This window comes from Globicephala melas, chromosome 10, assembly GCF_963455315.2.
Source record: "Globicephala melas chromosome 10, mGloMel1.2, whole genome shotgun sequence".
Lineage (NCBI taxonomy): Eukaryota > Metazoa > Chordata > Mammalia > Artiodactyla > Delphinidae > Globicephala > Globicephala melas.
The window spans coordinates 28,872,962-28,899,784 of NC_083323.1; the positions used below are offsets into that span (position 1 = coordinate 28,872,962).

At 35.0% G+C, this 26,823-nt stretch overlaps 1 protein-coding gene and 1 long non-coding RNA gene across 4 annotated transcripts in view; one reads left to right on the forward strand and one right to left on the reverse strand.

Annotated features, from left to right (window-relative positions):
- Positions 1-24,610, forward strand: part of DCN (decorin) — a 36,381-nt gene extending 11,771 nt beyond the window's left edge. For all 3 annotated transcript variants that reach the window (XM_030856406.3, XM_030856407.3, XM_070046415.1), the window contains exons 3-8: positions 3,961-4,073; positions 9,840-10,053; positions 10,872-10,985; positions 15,238-15,331; positions 18,669-18,807; positions 24,325-24,610. In XM_030856406.3, coding sequence (XP_030712266.1) covers positions 3,961-4,073; positions 9,840-10,053; positions 10,872-10,985; positions 15,238-15,331; positions 18,669-18,807; positions 24,325-24,519 — 869 coding nt within the window. In that variant the 3' untranslated portion in view covers positions 24,520-24,610. The remainder of the gene's footprint in view (positions 1-3,960; positions 4,074-9,839; positions 10,054-10,871; positions 10,986-15,237; positions 15,332-18,668; positions 18,808-24,324) is intronic.
- LOC132597903 (uncharacterized) overlaps positions 4,775-26,823 on the reverse strand; it is a 403,919-nt gene continuing 381,870 nt past the window's right edge. Inside the window, exon 9 of the long non-coding RNA XR_009565347.2 lies at positions 4,775-4,943. This is a non-coding gene — a long non-coding RNA (uncharacterized lncRNA). The remainder of the gene's footprint in view (positions 4,944-26,823) is intronic.

The window sequence follows — 26,823 nt, forward strand, 5'->3', positions numbered from 1 at the left end:
TAACAAAACATAGCAGAAAAGATCTTGAAGCCATGGCCATGAACTTTTCACAATGGGACAGCAGAATACACTATGATTTTAAAACTAATCAGTCAAAAATTTATTTCTGTACATAGGGCAGTAAGATCAAAGCTCTCATGAAAAATAGTCATTTGTCCTTACTTACCCAGAACTTACAGAAAAGAAAGAAAACTAAAATGTGGTATAATACATAATAAGTTGATAGATCAGAATTTTGGAGGAGTTTGTTTTCTGGAGTGGTTATGACAAATATTATAGAGGGGGGTTGGGATAGTGGGTACACTTTAAAGGACTGTTAGAACGGAAGTGGAAGAAAATGAGTGGGTGGAGTATTCCATAAAACAAATTATATGAACAAAATGAGTAGCTGGGAATAAGCACAGTATGTTCAGGGGACAGTGTAGATCAGCATCTTTTAAAAATATGTACATCGTTTCCATGCATCCATGGCATATCAGGTAGTTCTAGAGTGAGGACTCATGCATCTTGTTCTTGGTTTAGTTTAGCCATGAGGCACTGTGGAGAAGCCACTTAACTTCATTGGGTTTCTGTTTCTTTACCTATGAAAAGACAGTATTAGACTGGCTTGAAAGTTACTGATTTCTGGGACAAGTAAAATTTTTTGAATGTTGAACAAGTTACTTTCTTATGAAGGTCAGAACCAAATCCAAGAAAATAACAACAACCTGACATCTGCTATCACAATCATTTTTTTAAAGAAGGTATATTTAAAATGGAGGCAGGAGCTAGTCTCAGAAATGTGTGTGTGTACATGTGTATGTGTGTCTAATAATTTACATTAAAACTAACCAAATTGCCCTCATAGTTTTCTGATTATGATATAGACTGATAAGAACCTCATCATAGAGTCTACCTGATCAGAATTTGGAAACCATAGATTAGCTGATACTCAATGGTCCTTCCCTTTGTGACATTCTAAGAACTCATAGCTAGGATAATTTCCCCTTTGTATTCTGCCTATACTTTTTGAGTGAGCTAGTTAATACCCCAATACCTTGTCTAGCCCTTAAATGTATAGCATGTTATTGGGTCTGATGTCAGAATAATTCTTCTTGGGGATACAAATAAGTATGATAGGAAACAAATATATCCTGTTGGAAGCCAGGAGATTAGGCTTTTCATCTGCATTTTGTCACTCCTAGCTACATGAGCTTGTTCATGTCACTGAACTTTTTCTAAAAATCATCTGAAAAAATGATATTATCCTACTGCCTTACCTGTCTCATTGGATTGCTGTGAGGTAAATGAGATAACATATTTTCAATTTTTTTATAAATTTAAAGCTAAATAAAGTTTTAATAATAAAGTGCTGATATGTGAAGTCCCTCAAATGAATATGAATTTTCTAGTAATTCAGAGAAGATTGTAGGATTATGATTTTAATCATTATAACAACTCTCTAAGAACTAAGCTGCAGAAACCACAAGCCTGGTTTTTTTTATGCTAAATCTTCAGGGAAAAGATGTAAATAATTCACCCCAAGCAGTTCCTATTACTATAAAATTCTAGGATGACATAATCAAAATTGTCAGCCATCCAGATATATCATTTTCTCTTCACATCTGAAATGTATCTTCACTTTGGCATTGAACAATTGTTAAGGGGGCCACTATAATATAAGTTCAACAATGTATAAAACTAAGCATAAGTGGGAATTAAGACTTTGACAAAGAAGCCCACGAAGCAATGATGAAATGTAGGCAGTAATTTTTCGCCAAATGAAAGGAAATGTGCCTTTTCTGCGTTGAAGAACACTAATTATCAAAGATTTGGCAGAAGTTTACTACTCTTAATTGCATGAAATTAGCAAACTGACATTTCTGTAAATGGCAGTGATCATGAGTGTATAGTGCAGTTAAATCCTCCTACAAAGTAGCTGTTCTGGTGGTTTGCTGTTCATCGCTGAAAACACTTCATTTTTGTTATTTCTCTGTGAACTATTTCTGTAGTGAGTTCTTGGAATATATTTATGCATGTGCAGAATTACCTGCACTTTGATATTCAAATTTATAACCATAGCTGATCACTAAATTGGGAACTAGACTTTTTGCCATTATCAACAGAACAGTGATAATGTGAACAAAAAAATTTGGGGGGGAAAGAAATCAGAAGTTGGTATTTCAGATACATTTTCTGTAATTTTCATGGCAATATGAAGATAGGAATATGGTTACCATGATAATTTACCTGTATGCTTACATAAGATTGAAAATTGAAAAGATATCTTCACAACATAGCAGTTATTATATACCCTGTTTCAATTTTCCTTTTAATTGAAAACTGTAGATTGAACCCTTTTTTCCATGAGGATGTGGGCAATTTCTGTTTTGTTCCTGCTATATCCCCAGAGCCTAATAAATTAATGGTGTCTAAAAGGTATTCAATAAGATGTTATTGAATGAATTGAAAGAATGATCTTCAGCACTTTAAGTCTAAGATATGATGGAGAGGTTGAAAAGCGTTTTTGATTTACGTTATGCAATCTTAAAATATGAAAATGACCATAGGAATTTGAGTTAATAAAATATCAAAATTTTGCTTACATCAATATGGAACAAAGCCAATGGAAGAAAGAAAGGAAAAAGGCTATATAATTTAATATTTTCTTCGTTAACATTCATAACGATAATTTTTTTTTTTTTTTTGCGATACGCGGGCTTCTCACTGTTGTGGCCTCTCCCGTTGCGGAGCAGAGGCTTTGGATGCGCAGGCTCAGAGGCCATGGCTCACTGGCCCAGCCGCTCCGCGGCATGTGGGATCTTCCTGGACCGGGGCACGAACCCGCGTCCCCTGCATCGGCAGGCAGACTCTCAACCACTGTGCCACCAGGGAAGCCCGATAATTTATTTTAAATGCCATACCTTTTGAATAAAAGCAGTTGATCCTTATACATCTAGTTGAATGACTATTGAAATGTCTTTTTTTAATGCCATAGAGCATTTGGTTTTTCAATGTGTTTACATTTATAAACTAAAAAAAATAACTCAGCTATTTAGATCTAAATTTAAAGTCCAAAAGTAATGCTTCATATAATAATTTTTTTTTTTTTTTTTTTTTTGCCGTATGCGGGCCTCTCACTGTCGTGGCCTCTCCCGTTGCGGAGCAAGGCTCCTGACGCACAGGCTCAGGGGCCATGGCTCACGGGCCTAGCCGCTCTGCAGCATGTGGGATCTTCCCTGACCGGGGCACAAACCTGTGTCCCCTGCATTGGCAGGCGAACTCTCAACCACTGCGCCACCAGGGAAGCCCTCATATAATAAATTTTAGAGAAGTTATATTAACAAATTTTGTTCATTTTATTCTGATTAGCTACATATCTATTGGTCATAAAATTGATAGTTTTAACATTCCAATTAAAACTGAAAGAGCCATTCTCCTAAAAGTTTGGATAAATTTTCAAGTTTTTGACACAACAGCGTGATTGCATATTCACATAATTTTAATTTTATATGTAGATCTGTGACAGCGTTAGGTTTATCAAAAGGATCTTTGATGATTTGGCTAAAGCTCTGCTCTACTGAAAGGATATCTATGTAGAAAGATACAGGTTTACAAATCACTCCCACTTAACACTTATCAAAGGAATGATTTTCTAAAACAAGAACAATGAGGTAAAACACACTGTGTACTGAGACATTTGAACCACACCTTACAAAATATTAATTTTCCTATTATGCAGAAGAGTAATTACATGGGGTAAATAATATACCTGTTTATGATTTTTTAAAAAATCATTTGACTTCGTTGGAAAAGATAGAACAGATATTTTAAACTACAGTTGATATAATTCCTAGAAGAAAAATATGGTAGCAGTAAAACTATCATTGAAACATTGATTTCTCTGTAAACCATCCTTTGTGATTCTGTAGTCATGTGTCCTTTTTCACTGAGTGCACATTGCTTTTACTCTCATGCTAGGTCTGGAAAAAGTGCCAAAAGATCTTCCCCCTGACACTGCACTGCTGGACCTGCAAAACAACAAGATAACTGAAATCAAAGATGGAGACTTTAAGAACCTGAAGAACCTTCACGTAAGAATTATTATTTATTTGAGTTATAACAAGATCTTACTCAAAGTATTTTTGAAAACAAAACTTAGGTAAGGCCAAGATTACCATATGGTAATAAATAAGCACGTAAGTGTTTATTAAATTCTCTTTTTAGGGGGTGATAAAGGAGCCAAGCACCATATTCATTAACCCCTAAAAAACATCCAATTTTCTTACATATACCTCATATAACTTTAGTATTGGCTTTCTAAAAGATATGTTATATCTTAATCTTCTCACACATTTTATCAATAAAAATCTTTATCTTCCCAATTAGAATGTACTTCAATAGTGGAACAAAACACAAAATGGACTGATCTTAGTATTATTTTATTTCATTGTTTCTTTTGTTTTCTTTCATTCATTTTCTAAGACATGCAAATGGCTTTGTAAAGGCTCAAAGACTGGCACCAAAAGAAAAAAATAAATGTCTATATAGCTATATATTTTGCTTTGTATTTAAGATTATGCATGCTGCATCCTTATCTGTATCTGTGTTTTTATTCTGCTTTTTCACTTACTTCTACTCTATTGTAATGTAACACATCCAGTCTACACAGTCAGGATTCCAGCAGAAAAGAGATGGCATGATCAAGGCAAGATTTAGTTATCAACTTTCTGACAGCCAAGATGAGAAAAGCAATAAACATTTATCCATTAGGAGAAAATTTACCAGATTTTTTCCCGTTGCGGAGCACAGTCTCCGGATGCGCAGGCTCAGCAGCCATAGCTCACAGGCCCAGCCACTCCACGGCATGTGGGATCCTCTCGGACCGGGGCACGAACCCGTGTCCCCTGCATCGGCAGGCGGACTCTCAACCACTGCGCCACCAGGAAAGCCCAATTTACCAACTTTTTAAAAGGAAGCAAATAATTTTTCCTTGAGATTCTAAGATTGCCCATGGAACAGTTAACAAAAATAATAGCAAGTAATAAAATGGCATCATCAAATTACTGAAGTATCCAACAATATAAGCACATTACGATATAAGTAGTGAATATTTCAGGCACTAAGTAAGAGAAGAAAAAGACATGATCTCATATCAGGTTACCCAGTTAATATTGGAGAATATGGAACAAAGGGTTCATAGAGGATTAGCAGAATTTTGAAAGGAAGAGAAGGGAGTTTTCTGTGCAAGAGGAAAGGAAAGGCAGAAGAAAATGAGCAGCAGACAAAAAGAGAAGATGGCTAAAGTGAAAGATACAGGCTCCAAAGTAGTGGAAGGTAAGGCTTGTGCTGGAGATCTCGAGCCCTGGACCAATGGGATCCTTCTCCACTGATAGGCTACTGGACATGGGCCCCTACTCACCTTCTCTCTGCTTTCATGTTATGATTTCACTGGGAGTGAAATGATGGAGGTACCAACAAAGTTTGTCAGTGAGTATTTAAACTATCATTGGAATAAGTTAAAAGAGGTGATAATAAAAATGAATATATTAGTTTCAATAAACTAAAATATGAAAAAGCTTCATTTTTTTTGCATAACTTTAGCCTAAAGCTACTTTTTTAAGGAAGGAAAATTCTCTTATACCCAACTTCCTGTATGTTTAAGTATAATCTCAATAATTTTTTTAAACTCCTCATACCTTAAATAAGAGATACCTAGTTTCTGTGACATTCTCACTAAGTCTGGTGTTTGTAACAATGTGTTCTTTCTTTTCCACGTCTCCTGCTAAGTATGTTTTTAGGCAAATTATCATCTTGGCAATCTCTTTCTTTCTGCTTTAAAGTATACACTGGAAGAAGACAGAGTTCATTAGAGCTTCTAACCATTTAGAGGATGTTAAACAGCTATTTTTCTCTTACTCTTTCATTCATGACCATTTCTATCCCTGTTACTATGCAAATAAACATCATAATTTCAGCCAGGAAAGCCACCCTTGAATGAGAAGGGAGAGAAATAAAAATTTACCAAGGATTAAAATAGAAAGGATTTAACAGAAAAATGTTTCCTTTTTCTCAATAATTTTATTAATTTACAACCGTGCCTCACTATGAGCAGTATATATTGCTTAAGAGTAGTTGTATACTTATATATAGCAGAAAAAAAATACATAATTATTCTATAAAGTAATGGAAAATTCAGTATAATAATATCAACATTCAATATATTTCCTTTGAATTAAAGCTTAATAAATCTAATTTTTAAAGTTTTTAATTAAAAATAAACAAAAATTGTCAAAGATTGAATAATAGCAAACACTTCTTTAGCCATTACTATATACTAGGCACTGTTCTTAATATCTTGTATACATTAACTTGTTTAATTCTTATAACTATTTTAATGAGGTAGACACTCTTGAGAACACCTTTAACACAGATGAGGATACTCAGGCACAGTGAGGTTATGTTACTTGCTTACTGTCACACAACAAATAAGAGCCAGAGTTTGAGATCGAACCTCGGGAACAGTCTGGCTTGAGTCTGTGCACTTATAAATTGCCTGTAAATATGACAGTAACAATAAAATCCCTTAAACAACACCTGGTACAGTGTGAGCCCTACATAAATGGCTTTGGAGAAAATTGTACATACTATTAAGTCGGGTTTCAACATTTTTTTTCAGTTTTATTGAAATATAATTGATATACAGCACTACATAACTTCAAGGAGTACAGTATAATGACTTGACATACATGTATTGCAAAGTGATTACCATAATAAGTTTAATTAATATCCATCATCTCATACAGATATTAAAAAAAAGAAGAAAAACAAATGTTTTCCTTGTGACAAGAGCTTTTAGGATTTATTCTCTTAGCAATATTCAGGCATACCACACAGCAGTGTTAACTATAGTCATCGTGTTGTACATTACATCCCCAGTACTTATTTGTCTTATAACTGTAAGTTTATACCTTTTGACCACTTTCTTTGATGAAGGTGGTAAAAATGCTTTTACTCCCCCTTCCAGTCTATTTCTATGGTCAGTCACTTTTTTCGTCACCTCTCCCCTACCTACCAGGCTAGATCACTTTTCTTTAGTCACCAGAGAAGTAGGCAGTCCTGATTTTTTGAGCCTGGGCTTCAATTTCAGGTTAAATAGTACTCAAGGCATTTCCTGACCCTTGAGCAACAAGGTCTCTCCTAATTCGACTTCTCTCGTCCTCTTACCTAACTAATGATAATCCATTTCTACTTGTGATTCTTTTTTTTTTTTTTTTTTTGTTGCGGTACGCGGGCCTCTCACTATTGTGGCCTCTCCCGTTGCAGAGCACAGGCTCCAGACGCGCAGGCTCAGTGGCCTTGGCTCACGGGCCCAGCCGCTCCCCGGACCGGGGCACGAACCCGTGTCCCCTGCATCGGCAGGCAGACTCCCAACCACTGCGCCACCAGGGAGGCCCTTGTGATTCATTTTTTCATCAGCTGATCTCCTGAAGAATATCTGTGGTTCACCTTTGATTCTTTCTCTGTTTTGTCATTAGCCAATGTAATTAGTCAGTTTTTTCCCATGTTGACATCTTTCCATTACCTGTTGTAATATTATAACTATGCTTTCTTAAATACATTTCCCTGTGTATGAAACTAACATTAACCATCTTTAGCAGTACTGTATATACATGAGTACCTTTTTTCACATATGGATCTCTTTTAGATGAAGCTCTAATTTATATATATCTTAACATTTTACATCATGATGACCAAAATTTGTATGGTTGATTCATTTTTCACATTTATTTTATTCTGAAAGTGGAAATGCTTTTTGCTGGACTAGACCTTTCAACCAACAATGACATTTGAAAGGTGCTTTCCAAAGAAGCAAACTATATGCATGATCATTTTTTAATCCTCACAACAACCCCCTGTAGGTGTTATTATAGTTTCTACTTTACTGAAAAAATAATTGGGAACAAATGTCACACCACCTCAAAATTTAGCAGCAGTTATTATTACTACAGCGTACTCACCAGTAGAGACATTGTCTAGTTATTATCTAGGAAAAGAAGTAATATTTTATTACCTGAAATTTCAGGTAACACATCAGCAGGTTGATTCTTCATAATAGGTTTCAACATTTAACGTAAAATAAGACAGATTTTCAGACCATGTTTAATTCATTTAATTGTATCGGTCTTTCAGAATTTTCTTGCATGGGTGGCAATTAAGGACGGCCTTTGCCTTTATAATTAAGCATCCATCATTTTGGCTGCCTTTTAATGATGCAAGTTCTCTCTTCTCTCCTCTAGCTCTGGCTTTAACTGATTTTCTGGACATTTTGCTTGTTAATATCAATTTCCTATGACTTTAACCCTTATGGGTTTTGAACTTTCTGTAATAGTCTTTGAAATTTCCTAGGATTTTGTTTTAATCAACCAATGTACCTGTTAGGATTAGTTAAAAGATTATGTTACTTGTAATAAGTTTTAATTAGTCAAATAATGTGAACTATATGAGGATGTACATGGGTCATTAAACCAGCTGTTACCTTCAGAAAGTAGTCCTGCATTTCTGAGACAGAAAGTTCTCACTGTTCTATTACTCTGGTTCCTATTTTGCCTCTCTCCATTTTCATATGCTCCTAAAAATGTACTGCAATTGAAAATACAAGTTTCTTGAACCTTGATAAAATTATCCTAAATTCCTTAGGATTAGTTGATAAATTGACTTAAAATAATATCAGTGTTGGAGAATGAGGTAGTCCAAAAGTAGGTGTAGCAATATCTATAGTATAACAGTAATGGATACAAGTAACTTCCTATATGAATGGAACTCAGAAACATTTTTAAATTACCCCCAAAATAACATATTTGACATATTTAACTACATAAAGCCCTTATATGTAAAAAGGGCAAAAACAGAAGAAAAATATATTGTCTCTGCATATCCTATTATCTATACCTTTATTCTGTAAACCAGTTATTAAAATACATTAAAACTTAAGAAAATGGGCTTCCCTGGTGGCGCAGTGGTTGGGAGTCCGCCTGCCGATGCAGGGGACGCGGGTTCGTGCCCCGGTCTGGGAGGATCCCACATGCTGCGGAGCGGCTGGGCCCGTGGGCCATGGCCGCTGGGCCTGTGCGTCCGGAGCCTGTGCTCCGCAACGGGAGAGGCCACAATGGTGAGAGGCCCGCGTACTGCAAAAAAAAAAAAAAAAAAAACTTAAGAAAAATGTGAAGTTTTGTGAGCAAGCAATCCTTTTCCTCCAAACAATAAATGGTAGCAAAATAAAAAAGGAAATTTGTTTAACCTCTCAAGTGACAAGGAAATGCAAAGTAAAGCAATGAGCTACAACATAATGTGCTAATTTGGCAAACTTTTAGAAGGCGATTATATCTAACTCTGTGAGGCTGCAAGAAAATGTTACTCTCTTGCATTGTTTGTGATGTTATAAATTAGTGCCACCCCTTTGTAGTGGAATCCATGACAACAACCAATGAAGATGGACTTTTAGGTTGAAAAGCTGACTGGAGAATGGATGCCTGTGGCACACGATTCTTTACAGGTCACTCTAGTAATTTCAATATTTTGGAGTATTTATTGTTTAAAAATTAAGTATGTCTATCTCTATCTATCTATAATCTGTATTTTATCAAATTTCTCTCCCCTTTACTCCTGGTGTTCAGGTCCACATATGTTTTCAAATAAAGGAAGCAGATCAGTTTAATTTTTTTCTGATTTCTTCTAATTTTGCAGATTTCTCTGCTAGTCCCATGAATGGAATGAATAAACCACACCCTTGCTTTACATACATATTTATGTGTGGAAGGTTTTGGAATTAAGATGTTGCTTTTGTTCACTGCCTACAGACGTTGATTCTTATCAACAACAAAATTAGCAAAATCAGTCCTGGGGCATTTGCACCTTTGGTGAAATTGGAACGACTTTATCTGTCCAAGAATCAACTGAAGGAATTGCCAGAGAAAATGCCCAAAACTCTTCAGGAGCTGCGTGTCCATGAGAACGAGATCACCAAAGTGCGAAAGTCTGTGCTCAATGGATTGAACCAGTTGATTGTCGTAGGTACAGATATTCTTATAACTCTAAGACCAGGCAGGATTCAAGGTTCACCTTAAGAGATTACAAGTAAGCTTTAGCTACAGGAAGGTAAATTAGCTAGAACTTACATGTCTTAATACTATAAAAATAACAGTAGCCGGGCCAGGAGAAATGGGATTTTGAATCTGTGCCTTAAGACGTTTTTATTCTTGTCCTTGAGGATCTGAGAATGTGGAAAAAAGCTCTAGGGCAGATGCTCCACTAGCTGCCGCATGCCCAAGGTACAGGATGGAATTAAGTAGTGCTTATTAGAGATACTTGGAGGATACCTTTCTGTTGTGGGAATTTGTTCTAGTCTGAACATCTATAAATCATTTGCTTTAAAAAAATGTGTTCTAAAGCTTTTCTCTATGTGTGGTAAAATATTTGTAATTTTATAATTGGCTTAAAAAATCCTAGATTCAAATTATTTTAACAATATTTTAATATATCTTAGTAAAGTAATTACCCCATAATAAGTGTGATTTGTAAACACTTACTTTTATTGATTTCTAGGCAGACCTGTGTATGGACCTTAAATAATTTTGTTGTTATCGTTTTTGCTACTATTGCTTTCTCATAAATCTTTGGGGTTTTTTGTTGTTGTTCATTTTTTGATTGTTTTAATAAGGAAAATTTTTACCCCATTTGCCATCCCTTTGAGAAGCATGTCCTTTAATTTCTCTTTTGTTTTTCAGGCAAGTTGTTATTAACCCAAATTTCTTCTTGTTGAACAGACAGTACTCTGACTTACAATACCCTCAAATTGTCCTCTAAAAGCTTTGCACTTATTGCATTTGTAGAACTTGGCACCAACCCTCTGAAGAGCTCAGGCATTGAAAATGGAGCCTTCCAGGGAATGAAGAAGCTCTCCTACATCCGCATTGCTGACACCAATATAACCACCATCCCTCAAGGTGACGAAAATTCTCCAAAGCAATTTGAATATCTAAATCCAAAGGCTTTGACACTGAAAAATGGTTTTGGAAATTTGAATGGTGACTCAAGCGGCCATTCTCTATCCCTCGAAGTGTTTCTACTGAACCTAGCTGACCACTGGGCCCTCTAGGCTCACAGTAGAGATGCCTAGACTCTTTCACCTATAAAGTCTCTTACATCTAACATAAAATGTAGGTTAACACACAATGATTTTATATCATAGAATTGTGATATCACAGAAAAAATGTACAGTTACTTAAAAAATAGAGTGCTTTAGTGGTACTTTATTAAAAAAAATGATACGTGGAAGTACCTCTGATATTGAGCCAATTTTTACTTTGAGTCTCTGATCCCTTAGTGAATTCCTTTCCATCTTAGGGCATTCTAGTCATTACTATCTGAGTAACAGGACTCACAGGGGTCACATTCTTATTTAAGAGTGGTGGTGTGTGTTGTAAAGAGTGTGGATTTTGGGGGTCATTTGCATGAGTTCAGACTGTCACTAATTGGCTCTACAATCTTGGACCAGTTATTCAACATGTATGACACATTTTTAAATCTGTAAAGTGGTAATAATATTAACATCCACTTCATCGGGTTGTTTTAAAACTAAATAAATAGAGAACTATCTGGCCTGTAGATAAGTAGTGGATTAATATTACCTTCTATTATTCATTAAAAGTGTTTTAAACACTCCTTTTGCCTAGGCAAAGTACAAACACTGGAGACAGGGCAGTGAGTAGGATGTAGACCTGCCTTCAAGGATCTTATTGCATAGAACAAAGACAGGCAAATAAACAGCAGTCATCATACAGTCACAGGGGTAAGCTCATCGTGCTAAGGCTTAGCCAGGAGAGGCACATAAGCCAATCTTTGTGACAGAAAAGGCATCAAATCACCAAAAATAAGTTTCTCTAAGTTTACATTTTTCTGGCCCCAGGTTTTTCAGTCTCACAAAACTGCCTCTGTATTCTCAAATTTTCCCCTTAGTCTGGCCCTTCCTCAACTTGGATGTCTTGTTCTTGAATTGGGTAGAAAATATAGGTACTTGCCCACAGAAAACAATTTCCCTTTACTGTGCTTCCACAGAAACTTCAAGTCTAGAGAGTACGGAGTCCATAGAATGTTTCCTTACTACCCCTTGCCCTTCCACAGTCTTTTGGCTACAAAGTATGTTTTTGATGCCCATTAATAGCAACTACTGGTGCAGATGATAGATAGATAGATAGATGGAGATTGAGTTATAGTTCACAAAGTACTTTCATGTTGAGTCTCTGACTTGTTACATGTAACAAGTAATTTTTTAATCCCCAGTGCAAGGATTTTATATTTGTAACTATATTTTTAATTTATATTTACAATAGTATATTTTATTATATATATATACATATACATATAATTTTCTATATTTATCTTGCCTAAAGCCTTAGAGCTGTAGGAGGTGAAGTAAAGTAGCTAGAATTTAAAGTCCAGGTATTTTTCACTACTTGATGCTGCCAGATGATTTGCATTAAGTACAATCTTTGATTTTGCCGTCCTTCTAATTACATCTCCTAAATATACCTCAGTAACACATTTCATCACTTAGTGATCCGTTTTCCTTGATTTCTTACATGTGTCTATCCCTATGCTAGGTGCTTTTTTCTCATCTTCTCTAGCTTGCTTTTATTTACTAAACTCTTAATAATATTAAAATCATAGTAAGTAAGTTTTATTAAGCACTTGTGCCAAATGCTTTTCATGGCTTCTGTTATATGAATCTCAAAACAATCCTTTATAGTAATATTATCACACCTGTCTTATAAATGAGGCAAATAAGTCTTAAAAAGATAGTAAATTGTGACCAAGGCTTTAGAGCTAGGAAGTGGCACAGCTGGGTTGTGCTGGGCTGACATCAGAGCTCATGTGTTTGACCATTTCACTCTGCTGCCGTCTTAAGTCCTTCTTCCTGTGAATATTTATGCCTGTGTCATGTATGAGTCTACCTTTCCTAGGCTGGGACCCTTATGCCTGGATGTCACCACTTTCCAGGAGTCTTAATTTCCATATACTGTGTCCCATCACTGATGGACATGAAAAGGCCATGGAGGAGTAGAGAGATTATAAATTCACACTCTGGAGTTAGACCAACCTGGGTGAGAGGCTTGACTCAATCATTTAGCTGTTTTGTGACTTCAGGCTAGTTATTCCACATCTCTAAAACCTCAGTTTTGTTACCTATAAAATGAAGGTATTAGTGACTCCTATCTTCTAGGATATTTGTGAGGATTAATAGATGTATCAATAAATAAGACTTGTAATATATATAGCGTACTTGGCCCAAAGTAAGCTCTCAGTATATTTTATCTTAAAAATGGAAAAGGAAAAGAAAAAAAAAGTAATTTGGCTAAATGCTATAGTGGCATAGGCTAATGATATTCTTTATAAATTTGCCTCTCTCCATCCCATTGCAAAATTTCCTTCCACAGTCAAACTTCCCATAACTTTTTTTTTGGAAACTGATGTCCCACAAGGGAAGACACTTAGAAACAAGGTAAGAATGATGGATGAGATGATAATTGGTGTTCCAGAGACACTACATTTTTTTTAATGTCTTTTCATAGTGATAGGGAAAAAAGGACATACACTCATTGCTTTGTTATATACTCACTTGCTTTCTTTATAGAAGTATTTTAAAAATCCACATTTAGTTATTCTAAGGAGACTCAAGTGGTTGAAATCCCTTATTCCAAGAGTGACTGATTTCCTGACATTTACTCATAAGAATAATGCCATTGTTATTTCATTTCCTTCATTTAAGAACATGTTATTTTAACTCTCTTTGGCCATCTGGGAGCATATTACTTTCCCCACTTAGTAGCTAGATAGCCTACAAAATGGGTAATTGTGAATCTCTGTTTCCTCATTGATGAAACGAGGTTAATGAAAAATAATTTATAATTGAAAAAAATTACATGAGCTAAGTTACGAAAATGCTAATCTCAGTGTTCAGCACATAACAGACATTTAGTAAGTAGAAGTTCCTTTCCTTAGTATCTCCCACACAAATCATACTACTATTGAGAAACTAATAGGCATTTTCAAATCAAATATGGAATAAACTTTTACATTAAATAGAAGATCTTGACAGAATTCAGTGGGTTGCAATGAAAATTTCAGACCAAACATAACCTGTGATTTTCCAGTTTTATTCTTTATGGACAAACAACCAATACTATTGGGTTGGCCAAAAAGTTCTTTCGGATTTTTCCTGAAACATCTTACAGAAGAACGAACTTTTTGGCCAACCCAATATCTGCTAAGCAGATGTTAGTTCTACATGTAACCCATTTGCTATTTTCTTTGTAGTTGTTGCTGTTCTTGTAAATGGAACAATATGCCATTTAAAAAGCTGTATAAAAACCTAATAGAGTCGCAGATGGCAGGAGGAAATGAAAATAAAAGATTTAAACTTTTAAATTTACATTACTAAATTTTTAGAAGTCGTAGCCATTCACGAAGTACTATCCAGAGGTTTAGTGGATACTTTGGATTTAAAATATTTTCCCCAGGTGCCCCACATATGGCAGATCACTTGATTATAGGTCTCTGTACTCGTCTTGTATAAAGAAACAGTTTTGATTTTAAAGGAACAAGTAAGTGTTAGCTCTTGCTACACACTGTATTACAGAGGCATTTGATGTTTTCATGGAAAACTTGATTAAAACTAAAGCCAGCACAGTATATAAGTGTTAGTTATTAATTATGCTCATTAATAAAATACCTGGTTAAGTTTGTTTATAGGTTGAACTTATACATAATCTCTTTATTGTAGTGCAGATGCCCATCTCCTCATTTTACAGTTATTATCCTTTGTCAATGGCAGTGCTAGCCCATTAACAAAGCTGTAAGAAACTAATGAGATTCAGGGTTTTTCTTCAGTTCTACAACTGTATCCTGACAGTGGCTAAGACAAAAATCTACTACATGATAAACCCAGTCCATGTTTTTGTCATAATAAATCTAGGAGAAAAGCAGAAAGGGCTTGTACTACTTCCCAAAAGATATATTATTGTATAAAAGGGATGAAGGAAAAAGATGAAAAGCAAAACTGATGAATCAGATGCAAAGAAAATCCTTTGAAACTGTATGTCTTTTGGAAAATTGATGGCATATGTTCTCATTAAGTCTTTGTACATTCTCTAATTACATTTATCTGCTAAGTTAACTTCTTATATTTCCATATTGCAGGTCTTCCTCCTTCCCTTACTGAATTACATCTTGATGGCAACAAAATCACCAAAGTTGATGCAGCTAGCCTGAAAGGACTGAATAATTTGGCTAAGTAATAATATTCTTTCATAACATTCTATCAGTAAAATGGCTAGGTATATTGTGCCTATATGCTCAGAATTAGAAACATGATGATTGATTCTTTTGCCTAAACCACATTTTTTGTTGTTGTTTCTACAAACCTCAAACTTCAGCTTGCCCAATTATTAATATTAAAAAAAACTAATGAAATAGTGTTCTTATCATAACCCCACCAAAATCACCCTTATTTTTTATGAATACCATATTGTTTTTAGATTAATTTAGATATAAGTACAAGATATTTGATTAAATCAGTATATTCATTCAATCTGTTCTAACTTGACTGTATGAAACAGAAGGCTAAGTAAATTATAACATAGTATTCAGAATTTGAAAATGTATTAAAATGAAAGCTACCAGACATGGGAATATTGGGCATCTCACAGTACAGTACAGAATAGTTATCATGAGATTCTCTAATTCCTATTCTCTAAAGAGTTTAAAATGTCTCTGGACATTTAATGTACTCTAAAAAAAACTTTTTTTCTGAGCCTTCTTAACCTTTTCTTCCTTATAGATGATCACTAGTGCCCATCCTGCTTTCTAACCTAACTTCAGTCTTTCTGTATTTGCGATGTGGTGAAGCAATAAAAAAAGAGTGCTGGCAGACCCTTTCAGCTGTCTTCAAGGAACACTCTGCTCTTCATCCACACGTATTGCTGAATGTCCTTACAGAGAAGCACAGGGTTGTACCAAATTGGCTCACTCCTTTTTTTGCATATAAATTTCGTAGTGGATAAATAAATATAAAGCATATCATTTGTCTCTGAGGAATACCTAAGAGCAGATGGATATATAATGCAGTTTTTCCCATTTCTGTGGGTATCCCCCAGTGACCCAGTGGAGCGTGAGGCCTGAAGGTGTCATATGCATGTGACTATAGCTGCAATATATAACCCTGGTGTCTCAAATGATAAGAAATCCTTTATCTAAAGCTATTTTAATTACACTCTCTAATGAAGAAGATATTTTTCAAAATACTGTTATGCATTACCTACCTTTCTATGTTGATTAGGTCTCTCTAGCTGGAGAAAACTGTAGGAAGATAAGTTGCATTGTTTATTGTGTAGAACAATTGCATTGTTTATTCTGCATTGTGTAGAACTGTCTTTTGGACAGCTATTTTTATTGGATTATTATTATTATTAGGAGGAGGAAGAGGAAGAGTAGAAGTAGCAGTTGGGATTGACCATAGTATAAAATTCTAAATATGGTAAATCAGTCGTAATATTTGTGCCATTTTAGAAAAGTAAGTTTATTTTGTACTGAAAGTGGTATGGAGATTTTGAGTTTCCTCTCTTTAATATAAAATCATATGCTTTGTATCAAATAGAAGCATAGAAGTATAAAGAGCTAATAAACTTTGAAAAGGTCAATAGAAATGAAGATTTCTGTTTAAATGGATTTTGAATTCCATTCATTAAATCAGAGGAAAATACCTCATTGGCCAACAAACTTTCCCAACTCTTGAATTAACTAAATACATTTCTCTTTGGAATCAAGTCCAGAAAAATCCATCTATTAAACCATCAAATCCTTATGTTTTTTGCTCCTCACTGATTTTGGAACATGAAGGGTATTTTGGTGATGAAAATCAAAATTGAGGAAAGGAGAAAAAAGCAGCCACTGATCTCAGAACATTGTTGCAGTGCAAATATTCTGATTAGTTACTAAGAACAAGTGAAGAGAAAATACTATATGTCCCTCTGCAAAAAAATAAAGTGTTTTAATCAGGCAAACTTCCCTTTTCTTATTAAGCATATATATCATCATCTCCCCTAATAGGTGGAATATTCATGGTGGTTTTTGAGCCATGTCTCCTCTGCCCTCACAAGCCTAAGATAAAAGTCTTTAACATAATAGGTTCTCAAAAACATTTGATGAGTGAATATAAATTAATCATTGCAAATGTAGTTTACTTCAATAGATAATTAAGATTATTATATTCTAAGAAATGTATTAGCCCAAATTGGATATGGGATTTAGAGTGCTATAAGAAATAGAGACATGATTCTGAAATAGAAAAGGAAAGACCAGAAACAAGAGATGGAAGTTTAAGACTGGGAAAAAACAAAATATTATGAGACAAGATGCCAGGTTGATAATCAATAGGTAAGACAAACCAACTGTGCTATTAATAGCCTAAAATCAGTACACTTTAATCTCAGTTATTTCAAATACCAAGTCATGATTAAAATTGGAAGAATTTGGTTACCTAAACCAACATCTAAATCCCAAAAGGGCTCAAAGATCTCAACTAGCTGAAAGCAAGTAGGAATCATCCCACAAAAAGGACCCAAGTCTTTTTCACTAAATTTGAAGGAATCCAATAGTTTCTTCCCCTTTCTCTTCCTTGGAACTTTCTGGTTCTCTTCCACAACCTTGTTGCCTCATCTCTCTCTGCCCTTTTGGATTGACAGAACCCTGGTTCTGACAGAGATTTATTCCTAGAATGTTGGGTACACAAGTTTTGTCTTCAAGTCAACTTCTTCTGACTTTTGAATCCCATTTACTGTGAGGGGACATCACAGCTGCAGACTCTCACTTGTTAAACATCTAATTAAAAAAAAATACAACCCAAAACCTTGAGTGGCATTGCATAAGAAATGTCAGAGGGGCCAAGATCAGGGTCAGAGATCAGGGCTCTAGAGGCCAAGAATGTTGGCACCAGGCATATTCTGACAGTTAACAGATGGTCACTGATAAACTCAAACAAATGTAAAATGCTAATTCTGTTAACCTTTTTGGCAGGTAGGTTTATTGACTCATTAGAACCTTTCACTTTTTATTTACAACAAATAAATTTGCATAATAAATATACAATTGCTTGGTTTACAAAGTGCCAGAAATGATAATGTTCCTTTCATTTTTCTCTCAAATGAATTCACTGTATTCATTATACAGTCAATTCAGCAGCTATTCATTGATCATATCAAGCTCTGTGTTAGTACTGGATATACCACAAGACAGTCACTTTTCTCAAGGCAAGACGCACAAGTACACAATCCTTAGAGTTTTACAAGAGGGTGATAACAGGATGCTATATGAGCATTCACTAGGGGTACACCGTATCCAGCCTGGTACTGTCAGAGGAGTTTTAAAGAGGGTAACTCTGAGCTGAAACCTTAAGAACCAATGGGCTCTATCCAACTCAGAAAGTTTGGAAAAATCACATTAGGCAGAGGTAACAGTAAGTACAAAAACAAAACAAAACAAAATTCTTTTCCTATTGACTTGATTAATCACACAATGCCTGTAAGAAGGCATCCACGTGTAGTGTATCCATTCGTTTCTGTTTTCTGTTGCAGGTTGGGACTGGGTTTCAACAGCATCTCTGCTGTCGACAATGACTCTCTGGCCAACACTCCTCATTTGAGGGAACTTCATTTGAACAACAACAAGCTTATCAAAGTGCCTGGTGGGCTGGCGGATCATAAGTACATCCAGGTAACGCAATGCCACTAACTATTGTGAGGAATATCTAGGGAGCAAATCCTCCCTACTGGGATGCTAGGAGGCAGGAAGCTCTGCTTAGAAATTCTTTTGCAGAGATATTTTTAATGTTTCTACATATTCATTCTGGTTTTGTGAAATCTATAGGTTTAAATTAGTATTACTTTTTTAAAATTAGGACTACTGCCTTGAACGTACTATAATGCTTGCTTCCAGAATGTAATATTTTTTTTATGAAGCAGGGTAGTTTCAAGTCACAGATCAGTGTAACAAATACATACTTGTTGGAAAAGATGATATCATCTGTAGTGCATAGATATGGAATAAAATAGTAATTGTAACTTTTAGCTTCAGCAGATGTCATATAGGTCAAAAGACAGTGTTTATCTATTGATAGTAGTGTGACTGACTGAATTAACTTTGTACAGATTATCAAGTTATAGTGTATTCTTGAAGATAAGAAGATATGGTTCAGTGGCCCACTATGGTAATATAGCTTTACAGTCCATAAATCTATAAATGTAAAGCGTGCTTATTACCTTAAATAATCATAGTAATTTCATATATAACAATATAAGATTTCCATTGTTACCTTGAGGAAATTAAACAAACACATTATTTAAATTATATATTTTTAAAAGATCAATAATGTGGTCATCGACAGATTTTACATATTTGTATATTTCTTCTAATTTTTCAGTTTTTTTAAAGATTGTATTTAAATTGTTTCTTTCAGAAATTTCAGTAGGTACTTAGTGAAATCGTGGTGATTCAGAAACTGTGTCTTAAACTGACACTCTTTTACAGATAAAACCGTTTTATAAAGTTGACCTTTTGGTAATCTAGTATCTCAACTTCTTTGTTTGGGGTTCAAAATGGGTTTATCCTTTACTCTGCTGTCAACAGTGTCAATAAATTTCTGATCTCTTTTATTTTATTGAGTTGTGCCAAAACCTCCAAATTAAGTTTACATATCACAATTTACATTAGCTAGCTTTCAGTAAAGTGTAAGAATTCTACATATGAAGATGAAATTAAAGACGTTTTATTTCATGCTGATTCATTTTCAGTGGGTCTTTGGTGGTGGTGGTAGAGTGGTGAGTAAGCATAGCTTGGAGCCACAAGTAAAACCAAGATGCTTGGAGACCTAATAAAAACAGCTAATGTTGTCATTATTAAGGTTTTTGTTGGTGGTGGGCTTTCTTGTTTGGTTGGTTTGGGTTTTGTTTTTAGATCTCAGAATAATAATTTTCATCTTCTTGATTACTGTTTTTCAAATTTTAGTCTGGACATATTACTGAGTTCATAAAATCAGTTTAAAAGTTTCATTTGGAACATCCCATGGGATGGGATGGAATAAGTTGAATAGGATAGAAAATATCACTGTAATTGTAAGTATTTTATAAAATTTTTGTTTCATATGCATAGATCCGTATATACTAAAGCTCAATATATAGTGTGTGTCTTACTGTGGGTCACAGAGAAAAAATTCTAAAACATTCCATTTTGAAATCTTTGTTGAATATCAGCAAATCTCATGGATATTCACACAGAGCCCCACATTCAGAAGGACCTCACTCTTGGTTTTCCATCTCTAATTAGCATCCATGTACCCATTTTACCTGCATTTCTAGAGGGTCCCAGGGGTTTCACCTACTCTACTTTCTTTTCTATATCTATATAGTCCAATTATTTTTAGCAAAATCATGTAATTATTCAACCATCACCACAATCCAGTTTTAGAACATTTTGATTACCTCCAAAATATCCCTTTTATATATTTCTACTTGTTCTTAATCTCATCCCCAGCCACGGGGAACCATTAATCTACTTTCTGTCTCTATGGATTTGCCTTTTCTAGACATTTCATATAAATGTAATCATACAATGTGTGGCTTTTGTGGCTGGCTTCTTTCACTTAGCATAGTAATTTTAGGTCACCCATATCATAACGTGTGTCAGTAATTCATTCATTTTTATTGATGAATCGCATTTCATTGTATGGATATACCACATTTTGTTTGCTAGTACTACACCTTTTGATAACTGTAGGTTTTGATTATGTTTAGAAATTAGAAATGAAGGCCGTCTAACATTGTTCTTATTTTTCAAAATTTTGGCTATTCTTGTTTCTTTGCATTCCATTCAGATTTTAGAACCAGCTTGTTCATTTCTTCTCAGATAGATTGCTAGGGCTTTGATAGGAGTTGTGTTGAATCTGTAGATCAATTAGGGGAGAATTTTCCTTGTAATAACATTGAGTCTGCCAATGCACAAACATGGGATATCTCCCTATTTTGTCTTTATTTTCTCACAGCAATATTTTGGCATTTTTAGTGTGCAAGTTTTACAATTTTTTATTAAGTTTGTTCCTAAATTTTGTATTATTTTTGATGCTGTTGTGAATGAATTGTTTACCATAATTTTATTTTTGAGTTTTTTGTTAGTTTATAGAAATTCAGTTGATTTTTGTGTATCTTTCTTCTACCCTAGTGCTGTGCTGAAATTGTTTTTAGTTGCAGTAATTTTTTGTGAATTCCTTTGGATATTCTACATTCAGGATCATGTAATTTGTAAATAAAGAGAATTTTAAGTATTCTTTTTTATCTGAATTCCTTTAATTTCTTTTCCTTACTTCATTGCATTGGCTAGAATCTCCAGTACAATGTTGAATAGAAGTGATAAAATTAGACATCTTTGCCTGGTCCCTAGTTTAAAAGGGCAATCAACCTTTTGCCATTCAGCATGATGCTAGCTATAGGTCTTTTGTAGATGCTCTTTATCAAGTTAAAAACATTCCCTTTGATTTCTAGTTTACTGAAAATTTTTATCATGAAAGGGTTTTTTCAAATGCTTTCTCTTTTCTATTGAGATGATCATGTGATTTTGTCCTTTATTCCTTTAATGTGCTATATTAAACTAATTGATTTCCAGTTAAATAAGTTTTACACCCTTGAGATAAATCATGCTTGGTCTTGGCCATGGTGAATAGTCCTTTTATAATGTTGTGAGATACAGACAGTTTCCTAATATTTTGTTAATTTTTTTGTCTATATAGGAGATATTTAATTGTAGTTTTCTTTTTTGTGATGATTTTTGTTTGGCTTTAAGAAAATATTGACCTCATAGAACAGGTTGGAAATTTACTTTCCTTTTTACACAGACTAATACTTTCTTTATGTCTTGATATTTCCTTCTCTCGTTTTCACTATTAGCCATAAACTCTCACCAAACACCTCTCTCCTTTCTTGTTAGTCACTTCTGAGAAATGGAGAATGGTCAATGACAAGAAGAAATTTTCAAAGTTTGAGAATCACACACACACACACGAACCTCACAGATACTGTTTTGATTTTAATATTCCTTGTTTCTATTTTTGTAATACATCTATTGTTCTCCTTCTAAACCCTTTCTTAATCAAGACCCTTTTCACCAGCATATGAGTGCAAGTGTTCTGGTAGGTGGAACAATATTTCAAGTCAATTATTATTATTATTATTTTTTGCAGTACGCGGGCCTCTCACTGTTGTGGCCTCTCCTGTTGCAGAGCACAGGCTCCGGACGCACAGGCTCAGTGGCCATGGCTCACGGGCCCAGCTGCTCCACAGCATATGGGATCTTCCCGGACCGGGGCACGAACCCGTGTCCCCTGCATCGGCAGGCGGACTCTCAACCACTGCGCCACCAGGGAAGCCATCAAATCAATTATTTTAAGGGAGTACCTCATAGGTTTTATAGCTTGCTTTAGAAATTATTGCCTTAGCATTATATTTTAGCCTTGCTTTTATGATCAATTCACTTCTTATTCTTCAGAATTCACATATAAATAATGGGAGTAAAAACTCATTTCTATAATTCTTTTTAAGTCTGATATTAATTTCCCTAAGAAAATCTATGAACAAATTACCATTATCTTAAACATAACCATAAAATATATTTCAGAAAAAATTTCTGATGAACTATAACATTATATTCTTTGAGCTGAATTTGTAACATAGAATACATTTTTGTTAAAATTTCTTGGTTTATATATTCCAAATGCAGTGACATTCAAGCTTTTCTTAGAGTTTGTGATTTTTAATTTCAATTCTAATACTCTATACCCTCTCTTACTTCACTATATATTACTTCCTTATTTTATATAATTCATTAAAAGGTCTACCATTTTATCTTTGCCCTGAAAACATAATATTCCATGTAGACACAATTTATGAAATAACCATGAATTCATTCATTTATTCATTCAACATATATTTGTTGAACACCTACTCTGTTCTAGTAGACACTGGAGATACAGTCACGAACAAAACTGAACAGGTTTCCTACCTCATAGAGCTTTTATTCTAGAGGAGGAAAACAGACAAAAAGCAAATACATGTTATATAGTGATCATTACGCTGAATAAAAATAAATAAATATAATTGGAACAGAAAATGGCAGAATGGGATAGTCAAGAAAGACTTCTTTGGTAAGGATAAATGAATTACGTGAGTCAGTAAGACTTGGAGACATCTTGGAGAAGTTTATGCCAGAAGGAGGAAACAGTGTGTGTCAACCTGAGGAGGGACCATCCTCTAGAGAAGAGAAACAAGTAGGTTAGGGTGGTTGGATTGAACAGTGAGGAGAGATGAGCTCAGAGTAGAAGGATGCCAGATCATGTAGGATTTGTCAGCCACTGTGAGAACTTTGGATTTTACTCTGCATAAGATGGGAAGCTGCTGGGGTATTGAGGCAAAGATGATATAACTTGCTTACATTTTTAAATAATTGGTGAAAGGAAGGAAGGAAGGGAGGGAGGGAGGCAGGCAGGAGGGAAGGAAGGAAGGGAGAAAAAGAGAAAGAAAGAAAGAACAGATTTCAAGAAGGCAAAAGAGGAAGCAGGAAGAACAATCAGGGCAACTTCAGTAATCCAGAAGGAAATAATGGTGGCTTTGGATAAGGCTGTAGGAGTAGATATGGGGCAGAACTAGATTATATGTGCATTTTGAAGGTTGCACTAGCGGGATTTGTTGATGGTTGGGCAGAGAGTATAAGAGACAGGGAGAGTCAAAGATAATGTCAATGTTTTTAGCCTGAGTCATCTGGAAAGACTGAAATGTCATATACTGAGATGAGGAAGACTAAGGGAGGGAAAAGCAAGATTAAAAAGAGAGAGAGAGGGCTTCCCTGGTGGCGCAGTGGTTGAGAGTCCGCCTGCCAACGCAGGGAACATGGGTTCGTGCCCCGGTCCGGGAAGATCCCACATGCCGCAGAGTGGCTGGGCCCGTGAGCCATGGCCGCTGAGCCTGCGCGTCTGGAGCCTGTGCTCCTCAACGGGAGAGGCCACAACAGTGAGAGGCCCGCGTACCGCAAAAAAAAAAAAAAAAAAAAAGAGAGAGAAATCAAAAGTTTGGTTTGAGAAGTATTAAGGTATTTAAACTGAAGGATGAGTGTACTAAAAAAGAGTATATACGTGTATGGTCTCAATATATTTAGAGGAAAATAACCATGTGCCATTATTTTGGGTTGTAGGTTGTCTACCTTCATAACAACAACATCTCTGCAATCGGCCCTAACGACTTCTGCCCACCTGGATACAACACCAAAAAGGCTTCTTATTCCGGGGTGAGCCTTTTCAGCAACCCAGTCCAGTACTGGGAGATCCAGCCATCCACCTTCCGATGTGTCTATGTGCGCTCTGCCATTCAGCTCGGAAACTACAAGTAGTTCCGAAGAAAACCCTCGTTTTTATAACCTGGCAAAATCCCGTTAACGTCACTGCTCAAAAAAAAAAAAAAAAAAAAAAAAAAAAATGAAAGCTAGATACTGGAAACCTAACTGCAATGTGGATGTTTTCCCCACATGACTTATTATGCGTAAAGCCAAATATGCAGTTTAAATAATTGCCTACAATAAAAAAAAATATTTTGCCTGCCATTTTCAGAATCCTGTTTTGAAGTTTATTATTGATGTTAACTGAGCTATTGCAGATATTCTTATTTCACTAAATGTAAAATTTGGAGTAAACAATTTAGTAGAGCTTTTAATTTCCTGAAGAAATCAATAAAAATGGTATCAATCTTCTGTAACTCATAGGGGGGGTTAGCGCCTTTGACATAGTCTAGCAATAATGTATTCATCCCCATTATTACTGATTAAGCCTCATTTGAGTGTGTAAATTCAATACAGGCTATGTAAAATTTTTGCTAATGTCATTATTTTGAAAAAAAATAAATTCACAAGTACATTTTAAATTACTATTGTATAAAAGCGTAATTGTAAATCTTCCCTAACCTCAATTTTCTGAAGAGAGTAAACATTGCTTTCTTAATAAAAACAGCACACCTTTTCAAGTTCTTAGGTATGTATTCTACCTCTGTCCTTTGACATTTGTGCATTATAACTTACTTTATCTATATTCAGTATTACGCTGATAAGGCACAAAACTGACTTTCTCTTATTGGTCTAAAAAACCAATATTTTTAGTTAGTAAATACTAAATCAATTTTAAAACTATTATGTGTGTAATCTGCCTGAGCATTTCTGTACTTACTAGATGTATTAGAAATATTTCCTGCATTTAGTTAAACCTTCAATTAAAAAAATTTTTTTTCCAGGATTTAGAAATAACTATCAAAGAAGACCATTCAGTAAGCCTGGGGAATGGGCTGATTTACCAAGAGTAAATATTTATCAAAAAATACATTTATGCTATCATCATCTAATAAGTAAACATGAGAAAACAGTTTATTTCTTTTATTACCTTGGGTGTTTCCTGATTGTAAATACTGAGACCCGGATCCAAACTGGTAACGATAAAGGGAAATACAAAACAGTCCTGCTATTAGATGAGCCTCTAGTGGAGTTTCTCTGCAATTCTTTCAGCTTTGCCTTCCTTCATTACATTTTCAGGCTGGCTTCCCGTATGGTTGCAAAATACGAATCTCCTCCATCATTTACCCACACACAAAAGCATATTAACACAAAATTTCAGGAAAAGTCATGAGATTCTCTCTCATCATTACATACAAATTTCACAACCCTATAGAGTAAATGAGTAAATACTATTGTTATTCCCATTTTGTAGAAAAGTAAACTGAAGTTAGGAGAAGTTAAATAACTTTCTTATAGTTTCTTATAGAGTTAAATAAACTTTCTTATGGTAAATACCTGGCAATAGAGCTTTCTCTTTTAACTTTTGTACAAGTCAGAGTCTGGTAGAAAACAGAATTTACCCCAGAGAATTTAAATGAGGATAATTTAATGAAGGGACTATTTTAGAGTGTGTGCAGAGTTTATGGCATGAAATTAGGGATGGTGAGGCACCTAGGAATGGACAATGGAGGAAAGGCATTCTCACCCATGTGGCTAAATGGACAGCAGAAGAAATGGAGTTTTTGGAGCTAAGTGAGAGGACAGCCATGGAAGGTTTCCATGCCCAGGCAGCCATGTCCCTGGAAGGATTGCAACATCCACCAGAGGTGAAGTACTGAAGCAGGGTATCAACCTTTCTTTCCTTCTACTTCACATCCTTTCACTGATCAAACCTAAAGGGAAGATAACCATCAAGAAAACCAGGAAGATTAAGCCTCTTCCTGGGGCAGAGCAGAGAAGGGAGGGGAATGGATCTGGTCAGGACACTCAAAGAATAACTAGCCCAAACACTATAACAGTATCCGTAGGATGATTGAACAAATTCCACCAGCTTCAGCTAAGCATTACATTTACATCATTTGTCATCCCAGGCACTTTTTATGACCCCAATTATTTTACACTTTTCTGCATTGATCAGAGGTGCTAATAAATACAAAAATATTTGATGAAACTTTGTCAAATGATTAGCTAAATCTGGTTTTCCATTATGATACAGCAGACTGTTTTTATAATGGCTCTGACTAAAACAGAGTTCACTTATTGAAAGAAATATGGTTAGTATTAAAAATCGAAGAGTAAACAGAAGATGCACACTGTCAATATTAACGGGCAGTCAATTATGTTTTGTACATAAATTTGGCAGAAAACCAAGAAAAT